The following is a 25,581-nucleotide window of genomic DNA, read 5'->3' as shown; positions in this document are numbered from 1 at the left end:
TAGGATTACTGCCCTTATAAGAAGAGACACCAGAGGGCGCTCTCGCTCCCTCCCTCCCTGGCACTGGCGGGTGTGCTTTCTCTGCTGTGTGAGGAGGACACACTGAGAAGTCGCCATCCGCAAGCCGGAAAGAGGGTCCTCACGAGAATGCAACCATGCCAGTGCCCTGATCTCAGACTTCCAGCCTCCAGAACTGTGAGAAAGAAATGTCTGCTGTTTAAGTCCGCCAGTCTGTGGTATTTTGTTTTAGCAGCCCCAATTAAGACAGAGTGGAAGGGGCGCATTCCGGCAGAGGGAAGAATCCCTGTAAGAGCTCGAAGATAAGCACGAGATGTGTGAGCTGCGATGGATTAGAAGCTGGCAGACAGGAACATGAGAGGAGAAGATAGGAGAAGATAGCGTAGAGGGTTTTGAAGGGCGGGCCTAAGTGTTGGACTTGACCCTGAGGGCACCAGAAGCCACAGGAGGGACCTGACAGAAGAGAGTGATCAGATCTGCACACAGGAAGACCTCTCAGGCTGCGGTGTTGGAAAATGGATTGGAACAGAGGGAAAGCAGAGGCAGGGAAGCCACTGAGGAGGCTGCCCCCCAGGTGAGAGACAGTGGAGCCCTGAATCAGGGAAGTGGCCGCCGGGAGGGATGTGAGTGGCTGTTTGGAAGTAGAAGAGACAGACCTCGGCTAAACGTGGATGAAGGCGGGGGAGGCAGCCAGGCTTGTGTTCCGATTTCTGGCTTAAGCACCTGGATGGAAGAAGGGGTTTCTAATTGCTCCAGAGCGGGACTTCCTTCCTGAGCGGGGCTTCCGTCCAGGGTGAGGCTCCAGCCAGCGTGGCAGGGATTCTAGCGCATGTGATTGGATTTGGTCCCTGCAACAACGCTGAGCACTGAAGTTACTTGTCTGAGGCCACACAGCCAGCTAGGGAGTGAAGGAGCCGTGGTTCCAACTCAGGTCTGTCTGTTCCCCGTCCACTCTGCCTTACTCATCATGCTCGACATCTCGCCATTCCCAGAACACAATGGAACCTTTCTGCCACTGCAGCCTGCTGTGCCCAGGCTGGCCAGAAAGGGGACCTCCCTGTCAATCTCCTACGGCTACCTGCCCTGCCCCCACCCCAGGCTGCTCACTGCCCCTCATCCTGTAGGCAAAGGTATATGTGTTCTCTTTTTCCTAACAAAATTGCCAGCTCCCTGAGCCAGGACTACATCCTTGACGTCCCTGTGCCAGCTGTGAAGATCCAGACTCTAAGCTTCTTACTCTTGCTGCTTTGTGAGAGAAACAGAGGACCAAGGAAAACCCCAAAATCATGTTGTACTGGGTTGAAGGGTGTTCATGCCCCTCAAAGTTCATGTCCACCTGGAACCTCAGAATATGACGTTATCTGGAAATAGTCTTTGCAGATGTAATTAGTTAAGATGACGTCATACTGGAGTAGGGTGTGCCCTAACCCAATGACTGGTGTCCTCATAAGGAGAGAAAGTACAGACAGACACTCGGAGAGCGCCATGTAATGATGAAGGCAGAGACTGGAGTGATGTGTCTACAAGCCAAGGAACGCAAGGATTGCTGGCAACATCAGAAGTTAGGAAGACGCCAAGAAGGATCTTGCCCTAGAACCTACAGAGTGAGTATGGCCCCGTGGACACCTTGATTTCAGACTTCCAGCCTCCAGAACTGTGAGAGAATAAGTTTCTGTCATGTTAAGCCACCAAGCTTGTGGTACTTTGTTATGACAGCCCTAGGAAACCAAAATACGTATACTCATAGCATAGGAGTAATGTCTTGCACAATAAATATTTGATGAGTGAAAGAGTATATGAGGTCAGAGGGTGTTAATACATACAAAACAACCAGGCAGCCAAGACTGAGAGGTACTGATACATTCGAGAAGTTGGCACTGTTCTCAGACCCTAACCAAAGCTGGCAGCTGTTTAACAATTCAATGGCACATGGACAGGGAAAAAGTATTTAACAATTTAAAAATGCACAAGATACACAAATCATTCAAGGAGGACTGGGTTTTGTAGCCATCTGCCACTTTTCTATGAAGAAAAGCAAAGTAAGACTGGCCATATTGATCCCAGTTTGCAGATGATCCCAGATTGAGACACAGAACCTGTCTGGAACATGCAGAAGATTATACAGCAAAGGAAAGACATAGTGAAGAAGCAAATGAGCTTCACAATCCCATTCCAGCAATCTCTAGGCAGGCCAAAAGGGAACAGAGAAGTGCCTGGATCTCTGTACTCCATGAGCTGTCACTGGGCTGCACCTCCCTCCCGCTGCCCCCAGTACACCCCACCCCTTTTCTCTTCTTTTTGTTTTTTGTGAGGAAGATCAGCCCTGAGCCAACATCCGATGCCAATCCTCCTCTTTTTGTTTGCTGAGGAAGATCGGCCCTGGGCTAACATCTGTGCCTACCTTCCTCTACTTTATATGGGACACCGCCACAGCGTGGCTTGACGGGCAGTGCGTCGGTGCGCGCCTGGGATCCGAACCTGAGAACCCCGGGCCACCAAAGCGGAGCATGCGCATTTAACCGCTGCGCCACCAGGCAGGCCCCCCACCCCACCCCTTTTCACTCTTCTCTGTCCCCCTGCTCCCCTCCCCACGTGGAGCCCAGCTCTCCAGGAATTGAGCAGGTCAAAGATGCAATGGACCACACACTCCACACTATTTGCTCTGATGCGGGTGTGACTCGATGTAAGCATATTCCCAGGAGTAATTCTCGTAGAGGGAGGATGCTGCCCAGTGGAATGACCCTGAAGGTGGGGCGTCAGTATGACGGAGATCATTTGGAAGGTGGGAGCTGAGTATAGATATGGAGCATCTTGGGTTCTATAAAGTCTAAGCAAAAATTCCTTTCTCAGGACTTTGTAGCGATAAGTAAGCGGACTAAATGACATAGTGAGTATAAAGGGGCTTGGTAACCTCTGAGTGGCAAGGCCATCCCCGACCATCTACACGCCACTATTCATAATGCTTCATCAGAACTATCCTAAGATGACTGCGTATGGTTCTTCTAAGCCGCACCTGGAGCCATCCTGCCAAGCTTGGCTGAGTCGTTTCCGGGGAGTCGCGTCTGAAAAGCATCCTCCATGCGGATAGAGTTTTTAAGACACAAGTAAGTGGTTAGTGAGGGGCTTTAACAGAGATTAACTGGGAAGAAGCAGGGGTGGACAGTAAAGGTGGGCGCTGACTTCCAAACCTGAGTCACGTCCTTAGGTGGCACTGGCCCAGGAGACGCAGGGGAGCCTAAAATGTGTCTCGTGGGGCCAGGCTGCCTGGAGCTCTGCGGAGCAGGGGCTTCTTCAAAGCAGTGCTGCCCGTGGGTAACGCACACTTGAGGTCTGACTTTTTATCATTTTCTCAAGAATCCAGGCCAAAGCTCTCAAGCTTGCTTTCCCTCTGCTCCTTCCCCCATTACTGGTCAAGGCTTGTCATCGAGGTGATTCTTGTGTCATATCACTGCCACCATGCTCATCAGAGGCCTCATGGGCTCACTCCCAGCCTTTTTAAAGACCTCCTTGTCTTCTGTCTCTCTCTCCAACCCATTGTGCGCATTGCTGTCCGATTAATCTCGTCAGAATCAAATGAACTCAGAGTCCTCAGAGGCCCCTCCCAGCACCATGGGCCACAGCCCCCTCTGTCAGAGATCCCTGCCCACAGTTCCCAACCTGACTCCTTCTTTGCAAACTTACAGCCAGATGCTTCCGGATACAAGCTCTTTTCCATCTCAGCAGAAACGTTCTCCTCATAGCGTCCCCAAACACTAGACAAATCCTTCTCTTTCTAAGAGTCCCGTCCCTCTTAACCCTGAAGCTCACTTTCATGCACACCCTTCTGATCTCTTAGGGCACCAGGACAGAGCCCCAAGTCTCAGAGCTGGAAGGAGCCTCAGACATCGCGGTGCACAAATCCCTCAAGGGAGCACCTCTGAGCCTGGTCAGGCCACCTGACCCACTTGCTGGGCAGCATCACTTACCTCGGACTGTGGTCCCCAAGGAGGACAGGCCTATCTGTAGGGCTGGAGCCCCACCCTCTGTGGCCCTGTGCCTCACACTGCACCTGGCACACAGTAGAGACTCAAAGAATGACTTCTGGGCAGTCGTTACGGTATCAGGGGTCCCAGTGGTACCTGGATGAGCTTTTTAACTTCTCAACTTTTTACACTGTCGCTTTCTCATCTTGTGTATCATGGAGCAGGCCAGAGCACGGAGGCGGGCTGAGAAAGGAGGCAAAGGGTATATTTCTCCTCAGTCACGGAAACAGCCCCAGAGCCCCCTGCACTGTGCTTCCAGTCCAGTGTGCCAGCTTCTCTTTCCTGCCCGCCTCCTACAGGGGGCGTGGGGGTGAGAGGAGGAGGGAGAGAACCTTCTGGCCCTGTGCCCAGGTCCCCTCCCAGTGCCTGTCCACCAGTCTAGCCCAGTCCCCCCACGCTGCCCCCAGTGCAGATCTGCCCTCGCCCAGGCTGCCCATGAGCTGCTCCAGCTGGAAGCATCTCCAGAACAGAACGAAGGAGATGTGACTGAGCACTTGGGAGAAACACCAGGATTCTTCTGGGGACCAGCCAACAGAGAGGGGAAAGCAATCCGTTCTCCCTTCCCGGATCCTGGAACGAGTGATGGGGTGGGGGACTCACGTGTGCTGGAATCTGGACAGTGACCTGCCAAGAACAAATTACCATGACAGCTGACCAAACGGGCCTGAAGCCAGCAAGATTGACCAAAATCGTAACGTAAACACCACCCCCAGAACCGTGCTAATCCCAGGGCAGCTGACAGAGGTGGAGTCGCTCAATTAATTCTTCTCCTTCCATTTCCCTGATGTCACCGGGGCACTGGATTCTCGGCGCTATTACCTTTACAGTTCTACAAGTTCTCGCTTCCTTCATTCCAGACATCCTTGCCACGACCCTGAGCGTGCGCACGGGGCAGGAATCGTCAGCCCCATTTTGCAGCCGAGGAGACTCAGGCCCAGAAGAGCAGAGACTGCCCCAACCCCGCTGCAGTCCCCGCCAGCTTTCCCCCGGGCCTCAAGGGCAAAGGGGTGGTGGGCGAGGCTGGGTGCAACTGGGGATTTCAACAGCAGGCTCTCCACTCCCTTCCCAGCAGTGAGATGCAGAAGGTGAAATGACACAGCGCCATGCAACCTGCCCAGGGGGCGCCGCCCGTCCATGCTTCCCAATCCTAAATCAAGTAGAAACACTGTTTATAGGTCGCTCCATTCACAGAGGTGCTCAGCACCTCCAACAAACCCCTGTTCACTAGAGGCCCAAGTCCCAGAGTTTGAGCCTGGAGTCCAGGGCCCTCCATTATGCCATCCCCTTACAAACATTTGTTGAACTGGACTCTCTACTCTACTAGATGGTGTTTTTTCTTTCTTTTTTTTTTTTTGTGAGGAAGATTAGACCTGAGCTAACATCCATGCCAATCCTCCTCTTTTTGCTGAGGAAGACTGGCCCTGGGCTAACATCTGTGCCTATCTTCCTGCACTTTATATGGGACGCCGTCACAGCATGGCCTGACAAGCGGTGCGTTGGTGCACGCCTGGGACCCAACCCCGGGCCGCCAGCAGCAGAGTGCGTACACTTAACCGCTACGCCACAGGCCGCCCGGATGGTGTCTTTTTCTTGAAAATTTAAGATAAAATAAAAGATAAATTTGCTTGGCAAACTAGTCCCAGCTGGGCCACTGGCTTGGCATTTGACTGGGGGAAGTCATTCCCCCTCTCTGAGCCTCAGGTCCTCAGCTACAAAACAAGAGGGGTGGACCAGAGGATTTCAGAGACCTGTTATCACTCTAATGTTGAGATGCTATGAAACATCCATCGAGCAAACAGAGCCATCTGAATATGGCTGGAGAGTCCCGCCTTCAGGCCTCCGCTCTCACCTTTTCCCCTCCTGGTACACCTCTGCTCTCTGGTTATCTTCCCCCCTCCTGGTGTGCCTCCCCTCTCTGGTTATCTTCCTCCCTCCTGGTGTGCCTCCCCTCTCTGGTTATCTTCCCCCCTCCTGGTGTGCCTCCCCTCTCTGGTCACTTTCCCCTTCCTCGTATGTCTCCCCTCTCTGGTTACCTTCCCCCTTCCTGGTGTGCCTCCCTTCTCTGGTTATCTTCCCCCCTCCTGGTGCGCCTCCCCTCTCTGGTTATCTTCCCCCCTCCTGGTGTGCCTCCCCTCTCTGGTTACCTTCCCCCCTCCTGGCATCCCTCTTCTCTCTGATCATCTAAGTTCCCTGCTTCTTTCAAAGCCACAGACAGATTTCAACAGAGCTGATTAATGTTGAAAATCCAAGGCAGAAAACAGAAAGCACCCTGTGAATGTACACAAAGACAAACTGGAGACAAAATTCATAGAAAACTGTGTAACAAAGCAAGAGAATGAAAACCATTTGGGGTCAAGCTCAAGAATAACATAAATAAGCTCATATGTGAAAAATATACATAGTTGACTATTTGTGGATTCTGAGCCAGGAAAGGGCAAAGAGTGGCGGGCAGGGGGTGTTGAGTACGTGTGAGTGAGTGTGTGTGTGTGTGTGTGTGTGTGTGTGTGTGTGTTTAAAGACTGAGAGAGGAAATGGACACAGCTAGGGCAGAAAGGCCACTCCAGAGAGCAGTACAGAAATGCATGGAAGCTAATCTGGTAAACCATCCCTCATCCAAAAGCCAGGGTAGAGTTTTGTCTCATTGATGTTGAATGATAATTACATTCAGATATACCAAACAGAATTCCCTTGAATCATACCAGCTGGGTCCCTGGCAACCATGGGAGAGTGGGGTGGGAAAGGGAGCTAACAGATATATGCAGTGGTGGTCCTGGGAGCTAGAGGGGCTGAGTAGTGTTCACCTCTGAAGAGCCAGCAGTCCATCAAGAATGCAAAGCTTGAAGATTGGAAAGGCCGGCCTGGGCAGGACTGAGATGAAACTTGCAGTTCAAGGGAACCGAGTGCAAAACTTAGTTTAAGAACCCAAGAAAGACTACTTGGAGGATTCCACTGGAAGAACCTTGGCATATGAATGACCCAGAGCAGTTTCAGTTCGAGCCAAGGAGAGTGGATTGGAAATTGAAGAACCAGGATGTGAAATGTTCAGTGAGGCCCAGGAGGGCACACCAGCAGGAAGCATGGTGATGTCCTTTGACTGGAAGAGAAGGAAGGCAGGAGCACCCGGGAGGGACCACCCCCCAAATACAGGAACGGAATCCAAGGGACACACTCTAGTCTCTCTTCACTGCTTACAGCTGGTCTCTCTCCACCCTGGACAGCAGGATGCTCAGGGACAAGAACATGGCTTCCGGGCAAGAAAGACCCACCGTCAGACCTTGGCTCTGCCACTTACCAGTTGTGTAAGAAACAGTAGGAAAGTTACACAAGTTCCTCATCTATAAAATGGAGACAATAATTCTTTTTGCAGGATGTGAGGATTAGCGGTCTTTAATGTCTAGAGAATTAATGCTGAGAAAATGTTTGGCTCATAATAGGTCATAATTTGGTATAGCTGCTATTATTAGTAAGTACCTGAACAGGCGGCTATGGGCAGGGAAGATCAAGGAAAAGAGAAGACAGGAAAAGCTAAGATCCTAGGGGCATGGATTTGGAAGAAGAAATTCTACCTCCTGTCCTCCTTTGATCTCTGAGATGTGAGACCCAAAGCGACCCAGGACAAGAAAACCAATCCTCTGATTGCCCAGGTTCAAGATTTAAGAGTTGTTCCACAAACATTCATTGAGTCGGGTACATGAGTGCACTGTTAGGTGCTGGGGGATGCAGGGATGAACAGAGGAGGGTGGACTGTGGTATGGTAGAATGAGCACTGGGTGCTGGGTTAAAAGTCCTGGTCTGGTCATTGCATTGCACACTTAAATGGGTGACTCTTAGGGCATGTGAATTATACCTTACTAAAGCGGGTTGGAGCATTACCTGCTGTGTGGCCTTGAGTGAACCAGGTATTTCCTCATGGAGCTCAATTGTTTTCTGCAGGAATCTGACCCTGCCCTCAGTTATAAAACCTGCCTTCCACCACTCTCACAGCTGTTGTGGGGACCCACTTTAAAACAGAAGAATGTACATGAAAGCACTCTGTGAACCAGAAAGTTCTATGCAAATGGAGGGCCCCAACATGACTACTTTCCACGCTGATAAATGTAGAAGCTCAGAGCAGAGAGACATCAGTGAGCTAGAGAGGCCAGGGGGGTTCTTGGAGGAAGTGGGTTGGCATGAGATCTAAAGGATCAGCAGGATTTAGATGATGGGGAGGAAGAGGAAGAAGGAGGCACTGCAGTAAGAGGAAGAGCTAGCGTAAAGCTATGGCATTAGGGAGACAAGCTGTGCCTCTGGGGCAGTGACAAGACTGCCCCACTAGACTGGATGCTCCTCACAGGGCAGGGCGTGCAAACTGGCCATCTATGGACCATATATGGCCCACAGATGTGTTGTATTTGGCCCAAGGAGTTAAACAATTAAAAATTTCTAGAGGGCAACAAAAGACCCCGAATAGCTAAAGAAATCCTAAAGAAAAAGAACAAAGCAGGAGGCATCACAATCCCTGACTTCAAAACATACTACAAAGCAATAGTAATCAAAACAGCATGGTACTGGTACAAAAACAGACACACAGATCAATGGAACAGAATTGAAAGCCCAGAAATAAAACCACACATATACGGACAGCTAATTTTCGACAAAGGTGCTAAGAACATGCAATGGAGAAAGGAAAGTCTCTTCAATAAATGGTTTTGGGAAAACTGGACAGCCACATGCAAAAGAATGAAAGTGGACCATGTGCTATCGCCATTCACAAAAATTAACTCAAAATGGATCAAAGACCTGAAGGTGAGACCTGAAACTATAAAACTCATAGAAGAAAATATAGGCAACACACTATTTGACATTGGTTTTAAAGGAATCTTTTCGGATGACATGCCTACCCAGACTAGGGAAACTAAACAAAAAATAAACAAGTGGGACTTTATCAGATTAAAGAGCTTTTATAAGACAAATGAAACCAGAATCAAGATGAACAGACAACCAACCAGCTGGGAGAGAATATTTGCAAAACATACATCTGACAAGGGGTTGATCTCCATAATATATAAAGAACTCACACAATTGAACAACAAAAAAACAAACAACCCGATCAAAAAATGGGCAGAGGAAATGAACAGACACTTCTCCAAGGAAGATATACAGATGGCCAATAGGCACATGAAAACATGCTCAACATCACTAATCATCAGGGAAATGCAAATCAAAACAACACTAAGATACCACCTTACGCCCGTTAGAATGTCTATAATCACCAAGACAAAAAACAACAAATGTTGGAGAGGATGTGGAGAAACAGGAACCCTCATACACAGCTGGTGGGAATGCAAATTGGTGCAGCCTCTATGGAAAACGGTATGGAGATTCCTCAAAGAATTAAAAATAGAGATGCCCTATGATCCAGCCATCCCACTACTGGGAATCTATCCAACGAACCTGAAATCAACAATCCAAAGAGGCTTATGCACCCCTATGTTCATTGCAGCATTATTCACCATAGCCAAGAAGTGGAAGCAACCTAAGTGTCCCTCGACTGACGATTGGATTAAGAAAATGTGGTATATATATACAATGGAATACTACTCAGCCATAAAAAAAGACAAAATCGTCCCATTTACAACAACATGGATGGGCCTGGAGCGTATTATGTTAAGTGAAATAAGCCAGAAAGAGAAAGACAAACATTGTATGATCTCACTCATATGTGGAATATAAACCAACACATGGACAGAGAAAACTGGACTGTGGTTACCAGGGGCAGTGGGGGGGGGCACAAGGGGTGAAGGGAGTCATATATATGGTGATGGACAAACAAAAATGTACAACCCAAAATTTCACAATGTTAGAAACCATTAAAACATCAATAATAATAATAAAAAAAACTAGATTGGTTTACAAATTAAAAAAAAAAAAAATTTCCAGAACATTCCATGTTTCTAGTTTCTCCTGAAAAATGGAAAGACTTTGTTAATGCCAGGCTCACATTCCAGCCTGGCTGAAATGGGCTGGACCTGCCATAGCTCCTGCAATTCCCCTAACACTGAGGTCACTTTACTCATTGGCATTGCTTGACTGGCCCCTGAAGACAGGTCTGTTTGCAATCCCTGGTATGGGGAACAGTTGGAGGAGAAGGCAGGAAAGATAGGCTGGGGCCAGATATGCGATGGAAAGCACACCAGCTCTAGAACCAGAAAAGCCGGGGTCCAGATCCTGGCTCCATCACCTCCTAGTCTGCGACTGTGAGCAGCTTCCTGAATCTTGGTACACTCATTTTTGTTTTTAAAAGGCATCATATGAGATACACTTGGCACAGTACCTGATATAGTTGGTGTTCAAAATGGTATTATGATTGTCCACTGTCAGGCTAAGGACTTTTTCATGAATCCAGCAGACCTTGGGGAGCCACAGTGGGTTCTGAGCAGAGGGGGTGATGCAGGAAAAGTACATTTCATGAAAGGTGCCTCCGACAGCAATGTGCAGGGTGGACAGCAGCAGCAAGGAATGGGGGAGGGGGGAGGGACCAGTTGGTCAGCAGTGGAAGAAAGAGAAGTTGGCTCCCAAGGTGCTAACGTTTGTGGGCCCAGAGCAAGAGTACAAATGGAGGCCTGCACATTTTTGCCATTTTATTTAAGTTATCAATGAAGCTAACGAATTGTTAAATAAAATATGTTTTTCTACCTGGATGAATGCAGCTTCATAACAGCCTGGAAGTCCAGGTAAATTTGTAATTCTCCAACTCCTTGTCGCTTACTCATTGGAACCCCCTGACACTGGAGGAGCATCTCCCTGTTCCTTCCCTCGCCTGCAGCCTGACCCCTGCTTTCCCTCCAGCCTCAGACTCTTGGAGGCTCCAGCTGGCACATCGAAGCTCTGACTGCCTGGTTCCACACTGTCCACCCTTGGCCATTCTCATGCCTAAGAGTGTGGACACTGACTGTGCTCTCTGGGGGCCAGGGGTAGCAGTGGGGAGGTCTACCCAAGAGAAAGACATGTGCAGGCTTGGAAGTGGGCATAGGCCATTTGAGCAGAAAATTCCAGGGTCCTGTAGAGCAAGACGTAATAGATAGGGTATGGGCTCCCAATGGCACGTGGACCTGGGGAGGTGGTGGGATTCCTGGGCCCTTGGGGAGGGGTGTGCTGAGGCAGGCCTAAGCAGGAAGCTCCCAGGCAGGCCCTGCGGGCTTGGGTGGGCCGGGGGGTACCTTTGGCCAGGGAGATGTTCCTCAGGGCGATGGAATGCTCCCAGTCCTTGAGGCGCAGGTCCTCGGTGACGGTGTTGAGCACCGCCAGCTCCTGCTTGAGCTGCAGCTCCATGCCCATGTGCACCAGCCGCATGCGGCGCGTGTCCTCGCTGGCGTTGCTCACCAGCACCTGCAGGTCCTGCAGCCGCGTGCTGTGGAGGGCCACGTCGTAGGACAGGCTGTGGTTGAGGCCGCGCAGCGCGCCGCCCACGTCCGCCAGCTCCTCGCCCAGGACGCCCACCCTGCGCGCCAGCCCGTCGAGCAGGCCGGCGTGGCGCCGCAGCAGCAGCTGGCTGCGGTTGCTCTCCACCTGCAGCTGGTAGAGCTCCAGCTGCGCCGCGTCGCTCTGCTGGCCCGTGCTGTCGCGCAGCAGGGCCACCGCCTGCTCTGTCTGCGCCGCCTGCGCCTGCAGCCCCCAGAGCGCCCCCTCCAGCCGCTGCACCGCGCCCGCCAGCGCCAGCAGCGAGTCCGACTGGTTCTGCAGCGCGTCCTGCACCTTCCACACCTGCTCCGTCAGGTCGGCCTGCAGCGGAGCCTGCAGCAGCCGCAGCTGCAAGTCCCGGAAGCTCTCGTTCAGCCGGTTCACGTTCCGAGTCAGCGCCTTCAGGTCGTCCGGGGAGCTCCGGGGCCTGGACACTGCGGAGGAGGATGGGGAGAGATGAGCGCCGCTGGGGAGGCCCCGGGGCCCAAGAGGCACGCCCGGCCAGAGCCTGGCATGCAGTAGGTGCTCAATAAACGACAGTTGAAGGGAAAGCAGAGGTGGCTGTGGTTGAGTGCCTTAACAGATCCCAAGCACTGGGCTAAGCCAACGGTCTCCGACTTGTCTGCCCATTAAAATCACCTGGGGAGGAGTCTCATCTGTAGAAATTGTGACTGAATTGGTCTGCTTGTGACCTGAGCTTTGGAATTTTTTAAAAAGCCCAAGATAATTCTAAGGTACAGACACGTTTGGAAACCATTGTATTGTCTAACCTTTATGAGTGAGGTTGATTCATATGAAATTGTCATTTTTGTATGTTGAAAATGGTGGGATATCAGCAGTTTCATGTGGCTCACCCTACAATATTGTGTGTTGTTATCCTCTCGACTTGTGGAGGCAGGTACCATTGTGATCCCCTTTCAGGGTCAGAGCTGTCAAAGTTGCTCAAGGTAGCATGGCAAGTAAGAGGTGGAGCAGGAGTCCAACCCAGAGGGTTGCTTGCTCCAGAACCTGGTGCTTCCCCTCCGTCTGCTCCAGAACTGCCCAGAGGAACTAGGCCAGCAGCAGACTCAGCCAGGGTCTGGGCAACACTGTTTATTTCCCGGCCTCCTGAGTTCCGGGTCTCATTCCCGCCTGCTCACCTGCTGCGGCAATGGCCCCTCTGTGCAGGTGCAGGTGCAGGTGCTTTTATATCCATACCCTCCCTTCTCTGCCTCCTCCAACCCTTCTTCTATTTCCCTATTTCCCTCCTCAGGCAACAACCCATCTCAGTGACTTCCCACCTTTTACTCTAGGAAAAGTTTCCTTTTCTTGGTTATAAGCAGCTATTTCACAATACTAAGGGGAGGAATGTACATCTTAATAATTCTGATCTAGCATCCACTGTCTCCTGGAAGCTCGTGGACTGCAGTGACTAGAGTACACTACAAACTGGGATGTCTAGGGATGCTTGTTTGTTTCCTGTGTACTGTCCACAGCCATCTCCCCCTTGCTCTGCACACTAGAGAAATGCAAACCAGCAGTGGCGGTGGGGTGGAGTAGGAGGTGGGGGAGATGAGCTGTGGAGGGAATTCGCCTTGGAAATCTTGGAATGGGCAAAGCCAGCGAACTTGGCACAAGCTTGTTCAAACAATGAGAAAATTTGGATAGAACAGCTCTCCTCCAAAACCTCAAGTTGGGAAGGGAGAAGAGAGGTTGTGAGAGTGCTTGGGCCGTGTGAAAACCAGCTGCTGCCATCCTTCAGTGATGCTTCTGGGAGTACACGGCATTTATGGGGGTCGCGCTGGAGGAGATAAGTCATCTCAGATTAGATTCAGAGGCTCATCGGGCTAGATGGGGCCTTAGAGCCCCACCTCAACTTCTCCATCACCCAGCACTTCAATGTCCAAGAAAATCACACTGCCCAGTGGTCACCCAGCCTCTGCTTATACCCACCTCTCCACCTTCGGTTAGTTCTAACTGCATTCTATGCAGACTTGAAATTTGCCATGCTGTAGTTTCTATCCACTGATCCTGCCCTCTGGGGTCATATAGAGCTAGTGAACTATTTTTCCACAAGACAGCTCTTCAGATTTTCAAAGATAGTTACCACGTCCTTGCCATACAACCCTTCTGGCTTAAAATATGCAATTCCTTTATCTATTCTCTCATGACTATGCTCTCCGCCTCCATCCATCCCAGCTGCCCTCTTCTGCACATACTCCAGTGTGTCAACATCCCCTTAAAGGGTGCTGCTTGATCTAAATGTGGTTTCCCAAGGTGTGGACAGACTGGGCAAAGTATGGTGGAAGGTTCAGCTCCTTCATTCTGAGCATGAGACTTCCACTACTGTGGCCCAAACTGGGCCCTGTTGAGCTTTATCTGGGCTTTACAGACTTTCACCATTGGATTTGGGTCTATGAAGTCTTTGGTGAAAATTTCCCCCAGTTTACAGATGAAGAGACTGAGGCCAGGAAAGTATAAATGATCTGCCTAATAGGATGCTTCCCAACTTCTGGTCCAATGGTTCACTCCACTGCTCCACTACTCTGGAAGGTCAGCTAAAGAGTCGTCAATACAAGTAAAGGTTCTGGGGAAATGAATCTGTGACCTGGTCACAACCCATGTAACCACAGGAATCCTCTGTTTAAGAAACCGTCAGAGGCCAGGATTTGATTTTAAAATCAGTGTGTTTGTCCAACATTCGATCCAGCTTGGTTGACTAGTATTAGAGACAGGGCAGTTAGAAAACAGAAAGTCTAATATTTTAGTGTCAGTCTCTGCTCATGATGGCCCTGGAGTTCAAAGAGACACTGCAGCTTATCAGAAGTAGTAAGAGCACTCCAGTTTTGTAAATTCTGATTTTAAAATTGGGATTGAGTGACTGAGAGGAACGGTGCAACCTACTTGATTTAAGTCACAGGGCTGATGTAAGTCTCTGTTTGCCCAGGCCTGCCAGAGGGAACACGGTGAGGTAGGCAATTCCCCTTACTCCCGCTCTCTTCCAGCTCCCGCCAGCCCCTCCTTCTCTCTTCAGGTGGTCCCCACGCCCAACTGGTGCCCTGTGCCCTTGGAGGCCCCTGGTCTTTCCCATCAGCCCCCTCTCAGAACCTACCAGCTCTAGGGCCCCTTCTCTCAGTCCAGGAAACTGGACTGAAACTTGCCCATATGGTGATGGCTGACCATCAGCTGCCCCTTCCCAGCGAGTTCATTTGGGTCTTTTGTTTGCTCATTGCACAACCAATATAAACACAAATCCAAATAATAGAAAGAAAAAGTTCTTCCACAATCCCACAACCTCTAACAAAGCACATTGGTTTTCTTTCTCCAGCCTCATCCATAGGCATACGCAATCTTTATAATTTGATTTCTGGTTTTGTTTTTTATCTAATGTGATTATTTCATAAACATTTTCCCATCCTTCTCTCTGTCTTTTATCATTATAATTTTGATGACCGTCTGAGTGTCCACCAAAGGGATGTGTTGTAATCCACCCATTCTCTTACTGTTGAATATTTTTTTCAATCATGGAAAATAAATACAGAAAATTCTCTCCTTCTTTTGGAAATTTTCCTAACAATAAATTTCCAGAAGTTAAATTAGTAGACCAAAAGGTAGAGACATTTTTATGACTCTTAAAAATTTCAGCCAAAAAGTTATACCTATTTCTATGTACAATAAAGATTTTTAAATGTGCCAGTTTCAGTGAAACCTCAATGCCCCGAGTGTGACAATTTTCATTTTGTTAATTTCACAGATATAAAACGGCACCTTGTTATTTTTATGTTAGTATATTTGCATTTTAGAAGTGGCCTTTTTGAGGCAATGCCTTAGCTGAAAGGCATGATGCAGACATTCTAGGTATCCAGGCTAATCAGAATGGAAATTATTTGGAGGGGTAAATACTCTTCATGCATCCAATCATGCTATGTAGGCCCAGAGTAGCCTCCCTTTTTCGGAATCACTTACCCGCCCCAGAAATGAATTATCTCCTTCCAATAGTCACGGCCTGTTCTCAGCTCACACCACCACCACCACCGCCCACCCTCTTCCTCCACTTAATTCCTTCCAGATGTTTGCTGTCCTCAACAGGGAACAGTTCTTCCTTGAGTGTGACTCTCTTAATTCATGTTTATGTAAACAGTTCATTTATCTCTCTGCCTGGTGTATTTACTTTTAATGTGCTTTAATTATTCTTTAACTTTTATACTTTCACAAAGGGGACAATAAATCATAGAGTAACAATAATTGGCATTTCCTGAGTACTTACTATGTGCCAGGCACTGTTCTAAGTGCTTTCCATATTAATACACTTAATCCCATAGCAACTCTATGAGATAAGTATTATTATCCTCATATTCCAGATGAGGAAACTGAGGCACACAGAAGTTAAGTAACTCAGAAGATCACACTGCCAGTAGATGGAGGAGACTGACTTTGGGCCTGGGCAGTTTGGTTCCAAAGCTCCCGGCTCCTAACCACTTTGCGATACTGCTGAAAGGGTGGAAGGCACAGAACAAACTTTTTAACAGGGACACACAAATCTGGAATAAGCTTTGAAAGAAGTGAGTGTCCCATCATAAACCCAGGCTGGAGTCAGGCTGCTTGACAGAAATCATGTAGAGATTCAAAATCAGATTCTGATTCAGTATTAATTGCCGAATACCAATTAAAGTGTTAATGTATAACTTGTAACAACGGATGATTAATGTGTTAAGTCTGCCTCGGCCATGCCCTGGGCTGGGTGGCTTGCACACACGTATCTCCTGCAGCGTTCTCATCTGCACAGCATTGCCTTCCCACCCACACCCCGCACCGAGCCAGCTCTCTGTTCCATAATAGTCCTTTGTGCTCATGAGAAAAACAATCATGTGCTGGTTAAGTCAAGGTGCTGCAGATGTGACTGACCAGAGAGGCTGTCCTCCCCACACACTCCGCGCACACCCGCAATGCCAGCAAGGCAGAAGATCCACATGTGGTGGGGAGGAGAAAAGCTAAGCGTTCTGTTTGATGGTTAGTGACCTAACCCTTGGGCATTGGTGTTAATAACCCTTTATCTTTGTATAAAATTTCACATCCATTATCTCACTTAATTTTCAACATAACTAACCTTGGGAGGCAGGCAGGGCAAGTGTTCATAATCTCAATTAAAGATGAAAAAAAAAGGCTCAGAGAAGTCAAGAGATTGCCAGAAGCATAAAATAAGGATGAATTGGGGTCATCTGTCCCTTAACCCAGTCCTCTGGCCTTCATACTCGCTGCTGGGATAGTCAGTCACATGCTGAACTCCAAAATCTACATGGGGAAGCAGGGCAGATGACATTTATTAAGTACCTATTGTATGCCAAACTTGGTTCTCGTCTCTTACTAGAAGTTGCTTCATTTCCTTTTCCTAACAGCTTTGTGAAGTAGGAATTATTATGCCCATGTGCAGATGCAGAAGCTCAAGAAGGTGGCAGAGCGTGAAAGCAAGCGCAGGCGGCTCGTCTCGGAAGGCCCTGCTGGCCCTACCACCTTCCCCCTTACACTAAACAGCATAGGGCGTCCCCCTCTTTCTTTCCAGGGGACCGCTGGTGCAGGGCATCAGCAGGCCACCTGAGCAGAGGCCCTGCACCAGCCCAAGAAGCGGGAGGGACTTGTTAGAGGCTTAGGAAGGCTCAAAGAAGTGGCATCTGAGAAGTCTGATGGAGGAGGACCACGGGGAGGCAGACGACAGAACACCACCAAGGCCTTACAGTTCTGGTGTGGTCCTTCCAAGCCTGCGGGCAGATAGTATCACCATTTCACAGATGAAAAGCCGAAACTGGAGCGATGAAGTAACTAGCTCAAGGCCACCCTGCTAGTAGGAGGTGGACCTGTCTGGCTCTGAGTCAGGGCTTCTCTCACTGCCCCACGCGGAGGGACTGCCTTGTCCTTGTTTAGGCCAACGATGCTGAAGGCAGGAAGGCGGGAACAGAATTCACAGAACATCACATCAAGGGCAGAGTGTGGGAAAGGATGGGCTGAAAGGAAACTGCAAAGCAAGCACTTTAACATAAGCACCAAGAAAAAGGGCGGGGCCTTCTTTCAGGTGGTCTGCAAAACTGGGTTGAATTTACTGAGATCTGGACACATGTGACTTTAATAGAAAATTAATTAAAAGGTGGAGCATAATATTTATTCAGAATTGCGTAACAAAGATGTTATCAGTAAATTTTTAGCAGTTAAAGGGATGCACATTTTCATGAGGGTTCCCCTGACCCTAAGGTGTAGGAGAAAAGGAGGGCCGGCCTCCTGGTGTGACCAGTGCGGGCACACAGGGCCCCTCGCTCTGAAGGGCCCTGCACCTGGGGCTTAGTGCTCTACTGTCACCTTCTTGCAATTCTTGATAATTGAATCTTTGAATTTGTGTTTTGTAAGCGAAGGGCTGAGGCAGGGGAAATGAAGCAGATGGAGGAGGGGAGGTACCGGGGGCATTCATAAGGACCCAAAGAGGAGGGCAGCAGATCAGTAAATTTTTGGTGAGCTTATTTCTTTATTTGTAAGTACCACATGCCCTTGTTTCTAGCTCAGCAGGATGTCCAGAATAAACATTTTCAGGCTGGAGACTGATCTCTCCTTTGCCTGTGGCCCCACCTGTAGCACTTGCACAGGAGGGAGCCAAGAGCTTTCAGCTTCAGCTCAGAGCAGCAGGAGGCCTCTTTGACAAAGAAGCCAGACAGACCCTCCGTCTTTGCACAGGTAGCCTATGCTTTTTGATGCCCGGTTAGTCTGGAGATTTGTCAACCAGGGGCTCCCAGGGCCACAGGTTTTGCCTACATAGGTCTGGTATCCTGAATGCCTACCTGCAGTGGCCTTTGCCAGTTCAGAGACCGGTAGAGCTCTCTAAGTGAGCAAGCAAAAGTAGCCAATTCTAGGTCTTATAGGCAGGATCCAACAACAGCCAAAGATGAAGGCTGCCTGCCCACTGGAACGGTGGGTTGGCTGCAACCCAGATGCCCATCCTTTACAAACAGACCCTGTCTCTGGCACATGGATGAGCACAAACTGTGAACTGGAGGATGCACGGAGTTCGTGCTGATCAGTGGCAAGCTGACAGCCACAGATATCCATATTAGGATGGCCTGGCACAACCTCAAAGGAAGAAAAGCCCCACCAATATGTTTATTACTTTTCCCAGAAGTGGGGCTGGATACTCTACACTCCTGGCACAAGCGTTCCCTTTGGTGGTCCAGGCAGATGGAGTCTCTGATAATTCACTGTTGATTACTGTGAAAATGGGATCCAAGACAAATTATAAAAGAAAAGGTTCCTCCTTTTGAGGAGACCATCCCCAGGATTCCTGTTTCGGAGGCTAGAGTATCTGAAATTGTCACCAGCAATATGAGAAAACCCAGCATGTCAATAGAGTGCATAAATCTGATAGGAAGGGGGCTAATTCTTTGTGAATTTGCAAGTGGAATTGGGACTTGCCATTTAGACTAACATAGTACCTAACACAGAACATTGAACCCTCGTAGGTTGTCAGATAGTTGTCAGATGAATAAGTCAATGATTGCAAATGGAGAATGTTATGGGGCAGAGAAGTGCCGGCATCTCTTAGAAACAGGGGAGCTTGGAAGAGTGCAGATGACGGGGCAGCCCTTGGGCCCTGCCTCACACTCACAGCTCATCTTTTACTCCAGCCAGGGCTATATGACCAACTTCTGGTGGGTGTAACCTGGCAGCACCTCACTTCATCTACACCTCCCATCTCTTGCTTTCTGCTCCCAGAAGTCTCTGACTTCTCAGAATTGTGGGAACCACCTGGACCTCATCCATGCATGGCCTTGACCCTCGGGGAAAACCCCACCCTGTGCAGGAAGGAGCTGGTGGATAAATACTCTCTGCAGACAGACAATCCTGCAACTCTTACCATACGGCCCCTTAGACGGTCCTGGCAGCACTGGGCCCCAGTAGCCACAGCAGAGACCAACTCAAGGACACATCCTTGTATTTGCTTTTCCTCGTTTTTGATCTCCCCAGTCCCCCACTCCTGCTTCCCTGGGTCACTTCTCACAATTAACTACCAAGCCTGGGTCTCAGGCTCTGATTTCCGCAGAAATCCCAGGCTAGGTCAAGAAGTATCCCTTCCTTTCTCAGCACAAAGAGGCCAGATCTCTTCCCATCTTCCTTTTTCCACTTTGCTTCTTCACATCCTGATTCCCCGTTGTCCTAAGAGGCCACAAATAAGTTCAAATTTAGGATATTCATTTGTTCATTCATGCATTAAGTCATTCAATACACATATATGAGGTACCAACTCACTAAGTGGGTCTGGGTGCTGGTAAACACAGAGAAGTCTAAAATACAAGCTTCCTAGCAAGAAATTTATCATTTACTTGGGAGAAAACTACACAAAAACAACCTGTTTTAAAACTCGCCTGTTCTAATGTGTTTCAGAGTGTTCACTGGGAAAAGAAAATGCCAAATCCAGCATTAAGATTATCTGAAGAAATTGGATATGATTAGTGTAGTTAGTGAACACGCTTCAGCAGTCTGGGGGGCTTCTGTTGGTATTTTTGTCTCACCCTGTCGGCGGTGAGGAGAATGCATTGAAACGACAGGACCTGGAGGAGGAAAATGGGGTAGGAGGCTGTGGTCCTGGTGACAGAGGAGAGCCCTGAAGCCAGGCCATGCCTGTTAGGATGGAGAGGGGGGACACACACAAGACATGACAAAGAAATAACATCGTCAGGATTCAGCAGCCTCTTGGAATTGGAGGCTGAAGAAGAGGATGAAGAAGAAGAAGGCTTTAGGACTGTTGACTGACGTGGCATCTGGTGAAATGAAATCCTCAGCCTGGTTGAATCAATATGCTATTGATGACCAAGAGCAGATGCAAAACTGGCAAGAGTAATATTGCAGATGACAAAATCAAAATTCAAAATTATCTTAATTGATGTGAAATCTCAGCTGTAGGCAAGAGGATTACACATAACAGGGACAAACATGGTATTTTGCATTTACAATCGGATTCTGAAAGAGATCCCTGGAGCCACATCCGCCAGCTCATATTTGTCAGATTCCTACCTATACCTCAGACACTCCACATGCCTCATGCCACTTAATCCTCAAAATGGCCAGTGAAGTAGGCATTATTATCCCTGTTTCAAAGAGGGAGGAGCTAAAGCTCAGAGAAATTAAGTACATTTTCGAAGGTCTTATAGCCGGGAAGGGACAAAACCAGAACTGGGAGCCGGTGTTCCGATGCCAACTCCTGAGTCTCTCCACCAGCCTCTCCTCTTGGCTTCACATCATGGTGGGGAAAAAAAGAACAAACACACACCATGAAAACAAAATGGCATGATGCTATAGTCAGGTGTTGTGAATGAGATGACTGCTCATGGTTATTCTAAGCTGCACCTGAACTCACCGTGCCACGCTTCCATGCGTCAGCCAGGGAGAGGCAGGTCTAAGAAACACCCTACATGCGGATACGGTTTGTTGTTCTTGTTGTTCCTTTTTTTGTGTCTTTGTTTATTTTTTCATTTGTTTTTTAGATATGTTTTTTAAAACACAAATAAGTGGGGTACTAGTTTGCTCGGGCTGCCATAATAAAATACCACAGACTGGGTGGCTTAAACAACAGAAATTTATTTTCTCACAGTTCTGGAGGCTGGAAGTCCAAGATCAAGTTGTCAGCAGGTTTGATTTCTCCTGAGGCCTCTCTCCTTGGCTTATGGATGGCCATGTTCATCCCGTCTTCATATGGCCTTCCCTCTGTGTGTATCTGTGTCCTGATCTCCTTTTCTTATAAGGACACCAGTCATATTGGATTAGAGCCCAACCTAGTGACCTCTTTAACTTTAATTACCTCTTTAAAGACCATATCTCCAAATTCAGTCACATTCTGAGCTAGTGGTGGTTAGAATTTCAACATACAGATATTGAGCAGGATACAATTTAACCCATAGCAAGTGGCTAGTGAAGGCCTTTACCAGAGATGAAGTGGGAAGAAGTTGGGGTGGACAGTAAAGGTGGGTGCTGATTTCCAAGCCTCAGTCACATCCTCAGGTGGCACCAGCCTGACAGACTCAGAAGAGTCTAAAATGTGGCCACTCTGAGTTTCGTGGGGCCAGGCTGCTTAGCGCTCCAAGGATCAAGCATTTCTTCAAATCATTGCTGTTTGTGGGTAACACACTCTTGAGATCTGACAATTCTGTTTAGAAACAAAAATCTGGTGGGGAATCTTCTCTATACTTTAGTGGGGCTTGTTGGTCCTTTATTGCAGTTAATTCTAGAAGGTGGCCCTCAGAGACTTACTAATTGAATATAGTTATAAAGAAATAAAAACCTCTCCTGACAAATTGAGACCCTGTTCTGAAACCACACACGGAAAGCAGAGTTCCGTTTAGAGAAAAGTGACTGGCCCCACAGCACACGCTCAATGATTTTCCCAGGCGCCCTTCTTTGGCGTTTAAGCTAAAATCTCCATTGATATACAATACATACAGCCCCTACTCCGTAATGACACAGCACATCAAGGAAGAGGGCTGTAAGTACTGCTCTTTTAGAGCCCAGAGTTCATCTTATCTCCATCAGTTTTCATTCTATTTGAAAAGTAAAGGAAAAAAAAAAAAACCCTAACTTGCTGGATTTCACTTAATGCATGGCCCTTCTATATAAATGTGGAAACTACTACTCATAAAGCAGAAACTCCTTTCTAGAATCTCCTTTCATTCCTGAGCTAGCAAATTGACCATTTATGTATTTTTAAAAATACAAACAAGTGTTTGAACGTTAAGACGAGACATGAGACCGTTTCAACACTTATTGCAGAAATATCCTCTATTTATGTAATAATTAGGTCATGAATAATTAATAGGAGAAGAAACTTTCACTTATTCAGCACTTCTGATGGCTGGGCACCGTGCTAGACACTTTACCATGTATAGAATATCCGATACACACCTGGATCTTTTAATTTTATAGCAGTCCTCGAGAGGGGAAATTTAGGATTTTTAATCAATGTGAAAATTAAATGTAGGTGGTGGAACAGGCACTTTTTCTGTTCCACCACCCAAATACCACAGCCCTTCTCCGTTCCTCACCAAAGGCTGCGCCCATGGTTGGACATGGGGGAGATTAATTGTGTGGGCTCTAAAGAGATGGTCCAGTGCTGGCTGCTGCGTCAGAGCTGGGGTTTGTGCTCACAAGGCGTGGACAATCTCTTTCTCAATCTGGCATCATGGTTTCAACCTCCAAGTCTGCCTTTTCCACATCCCCCAGTGGGACCTCTTGTCCTCGCCCTTCCCGCCCACAAAGGTGCACTGTGCGTCTCAGCAGAATTCAGACAAGAAAGTGGCAACGTCATGCCTGAAAAGTACCTTGGTGACCATCTGGATGCTCCTCCCTATTTTACAGGTAAGGAAGTGGAGTCCTAGACAGAGGAACCCTCTTGTCCCAGGTCACACAGCTAGACAGAGGTATAGAAAGGATGACTAATCCCATGGTCCGTTCACTTAACTGGACAGAAGAGAGAAAAGTAATATTAATGGGTGTCTACTGAGTACCAGACGGTGGGCTAAGTGTTGTGATGTATTTTATCTCATGTGATCCTCTGAGATCATTGTTTACTTGTCCAGTTTTACAGATGAGATGTGTTTTGTATTGTATGTGTGTGTGTGTGTTTAATTATTTTCTGTATATTATGATGTTTTGACATCTTAAGAAGTCTTTCTGGCTTCTGACCAGAGAGACTGGTCCTCCTGGAGCTAGCCAATTCCTAGAGACAGCAGAGGGCCCAGCCAGGAGCATGCCTTTGATATCCAATCTGAAGCCATACCTCTGCTATCTGGCCCCAAGAGGCAATGTTTCTCTGCCTTAATCATCCCAGGTCCAGATACCAGGCAACTAGAAACCACCTCTACAGCCCAAAGTCCACCCAAATTATTCCAACTAGCCAATCCGAAACCTAAACTGTTTACCCTGCCCTACCTTACCTCTCTCACAGAAACCCCAATAAAGGCCATGACCTAAGTGCTCCCTTCACTCCTATCTTCTGCCTCCTCACCACCCTGGTGCTCCCCCAGGTAGCTCCCCCATGTGGCCCTACGTGGTGTGCCATGCCTCTTGTCTCTAGGACCTGTGACTACAATAAACTTTGTTTTCCTGAGCCTCTCCTCTGTCTCCTCTTGTGGCCACACCTGACTGACCATCTCATAAAAGAATACAAAACATGTTCATGTGTCCATTTATAGGGGAAGCTTAGAGAGATTGAGCAGCTTGCTCAAGACAACACTACTAGTGAATGGCAAATCTAGATTTAAACCCCAGACTATTTGACTTTCTGCCCTACCCCAGTGCACAGTCCATCCTTCTTGCTCTAGCAGGAGCCTACTGTGGCAGGGTCATCTCTCCAGTCTGCTTCCCAGCCACAGTCACATGAGGCCATAATCTGAGATCACTGAGGCTGGTGGGCATGTTTCCCTGTTTCTATCTTTCTGGACAATTTGTTCCATAAGTACTGTTTTCAAACAGCTCAATATTGGTCCTCTAGGGTTTCCACACTGCTTTTGGTTGGAGTGGTGTGAGCTCTCCCCATTGGCCAATTTTCTAAGATCCATCTTTCTTCGCTTGTTGAGCCTGTCATAAAGTATTTTAAGGAGGATGGAAATTATTCTCACTAATAAGCATGTAAGGAATCTGGGCCAGATTTGCCAATCACTTATTGGGTTTCCACTTTAAGATCATGAGTTTGCAGGCCATGTGTCAAATCTCTCATATGACTGTTCTTCAAAATTGGACCCATGGTACAGTATGATCATAGATGTTTTGGGCTGAAAGTGACCTTAATAACCACTTACTTCTCATTTTCAGATGAGGAAATAAAAGATGAGGAAGGTAATATGAAATGTCCCAGGTCATCTAGATAGTTGGTAGCAGAACCAGAGCTAATACTAACATTTCTTGAAACCCAGTTCACATCTCTTTCTACTATAGCACATTGCGGTCCAGGAAACCAGTTATGTATCCACCCATCCATCCATCCAACCATCCGTCCATCCTTCTATCCATCCATTGCCAATTGTGAATCATAATTGACAATAATATAAAAAGCATTTCCACCCATACAGGCAGAGTTTTTCCAATTAAAAACACTTACACTAAGAGTAAGAGTTACTTTGAAGTATTAATTGGTCCCCAGAGTATCTTGCATTATTAGGTTGGATATCTTTAGTACTGCAGAAATATTTAGCATTGCAAAAGAGTCCAATGAAATTGTGCCAGTGGCAGTCATCAATCACAATGTGGTATTATGTGGGGTCAGAGCCTTTTCTACAAAAGGGAAAAATTTTAATGACAACTTTTAACATAGTATAATAAAAAAAACACTGTGATCATCTCATGTTTACAATTTTTCAAAAATTGACAACATTGTTTGAAGTGTATAAGATTATATAAAGGAAGTGGATTTTAGAATTTCATAGACTCAGAGAATTGGATGAGTTCTTAGACACAGATTAGAAAGGAAGGAATATTGGACTTAGAGTCCAAAGGTCTGGGTTCAAGTCCTGACCACTTAATTTGCTGCTCTTGGACAAGGGAATTCGTCTTACTGAGTCTCTCCCTTTTCATCTAAAAGTAGAATTAACAACGTCTACCTCGGGGTTGTTCTGAAGACTAAAGAAAACAGCAAACTCTAATGGAGCACTTACTATGGGCCAGGAACTGTGGTATGTGTTTTTTGCTGATGTTATCTCATTTGAGGAAATCAAATATGGAGGAAGAAAACCCCATACATATTTCAAAGCCCTATTCAAATTCAAACTATTGGTGTTCACGTCCACTTTCTAGTCTAGATGCCTTCCCTTGCTTCATTGATTACCAGATTTGTTGGTATTAATATTCATAACAGAATATCAAACAGTTGAATAGAGCCTTCCAGTTTACAAAGCACTGTTCTGTACATTATCTCATTTTATACTCTTGACCAGTATTTAATCCTCATTTATATTAGATGAAGAACTGAGGGCGGTGAGAAAAAGTGGTTTTCCCACTTTTCCCACTAGCTACTGACAGCCAGGCCTTGAGACTCAGCCTTGCAACTCTAAATTAGAGAGTGTTCACTCACCTTTACTGCTCATCTTCCTCATGTTTGTGA

At 47.7% G+C, this 25,581-nt stretch overlaps 1 protein-coding gene across 1 annotated transcript in view; it reads right to left on the bottom strand.

Annotated features, from left to right (window-relative positions):
- Positions 1–25,581, bottom strand: part of SCARA5 (scavenger receptor class A member 5) — a 113,996-nt gene that overhangs the window by 35,527 nt on the left and 52,888 nt on the right. The window contains exon 3 of the mRNA XM_058550443.1: positions 11,240–11,914. Coding sequence (XP_058406426.1) covers positions 11,240–11,914 — 675 coding nt within the window. The remainder of the gene's footprint in view (positions 1–11,239; positions 11,915–25,581) is intronic.

This window comes from Diceros bicornis, chromosome 11, assembly GCF_020826845.1.
Source record: "Diceros bicornis minor isolate mBicDic1 chromosome 11, mDicBic1.mat.cur, whole genome shotgun sequence".
In the NCBI taxonomy this organism is placed as follows: Eukaryota; Metazoa; Chordata; class Mammalia; order Perissodactyla; family Rhinocerotidae; genus Diceros; species Diceros bicornis.
Note: the sequence above shows the minus strand (reverse complement) of the source record. Positions and strands in the feature narration are given on the sequence as shown.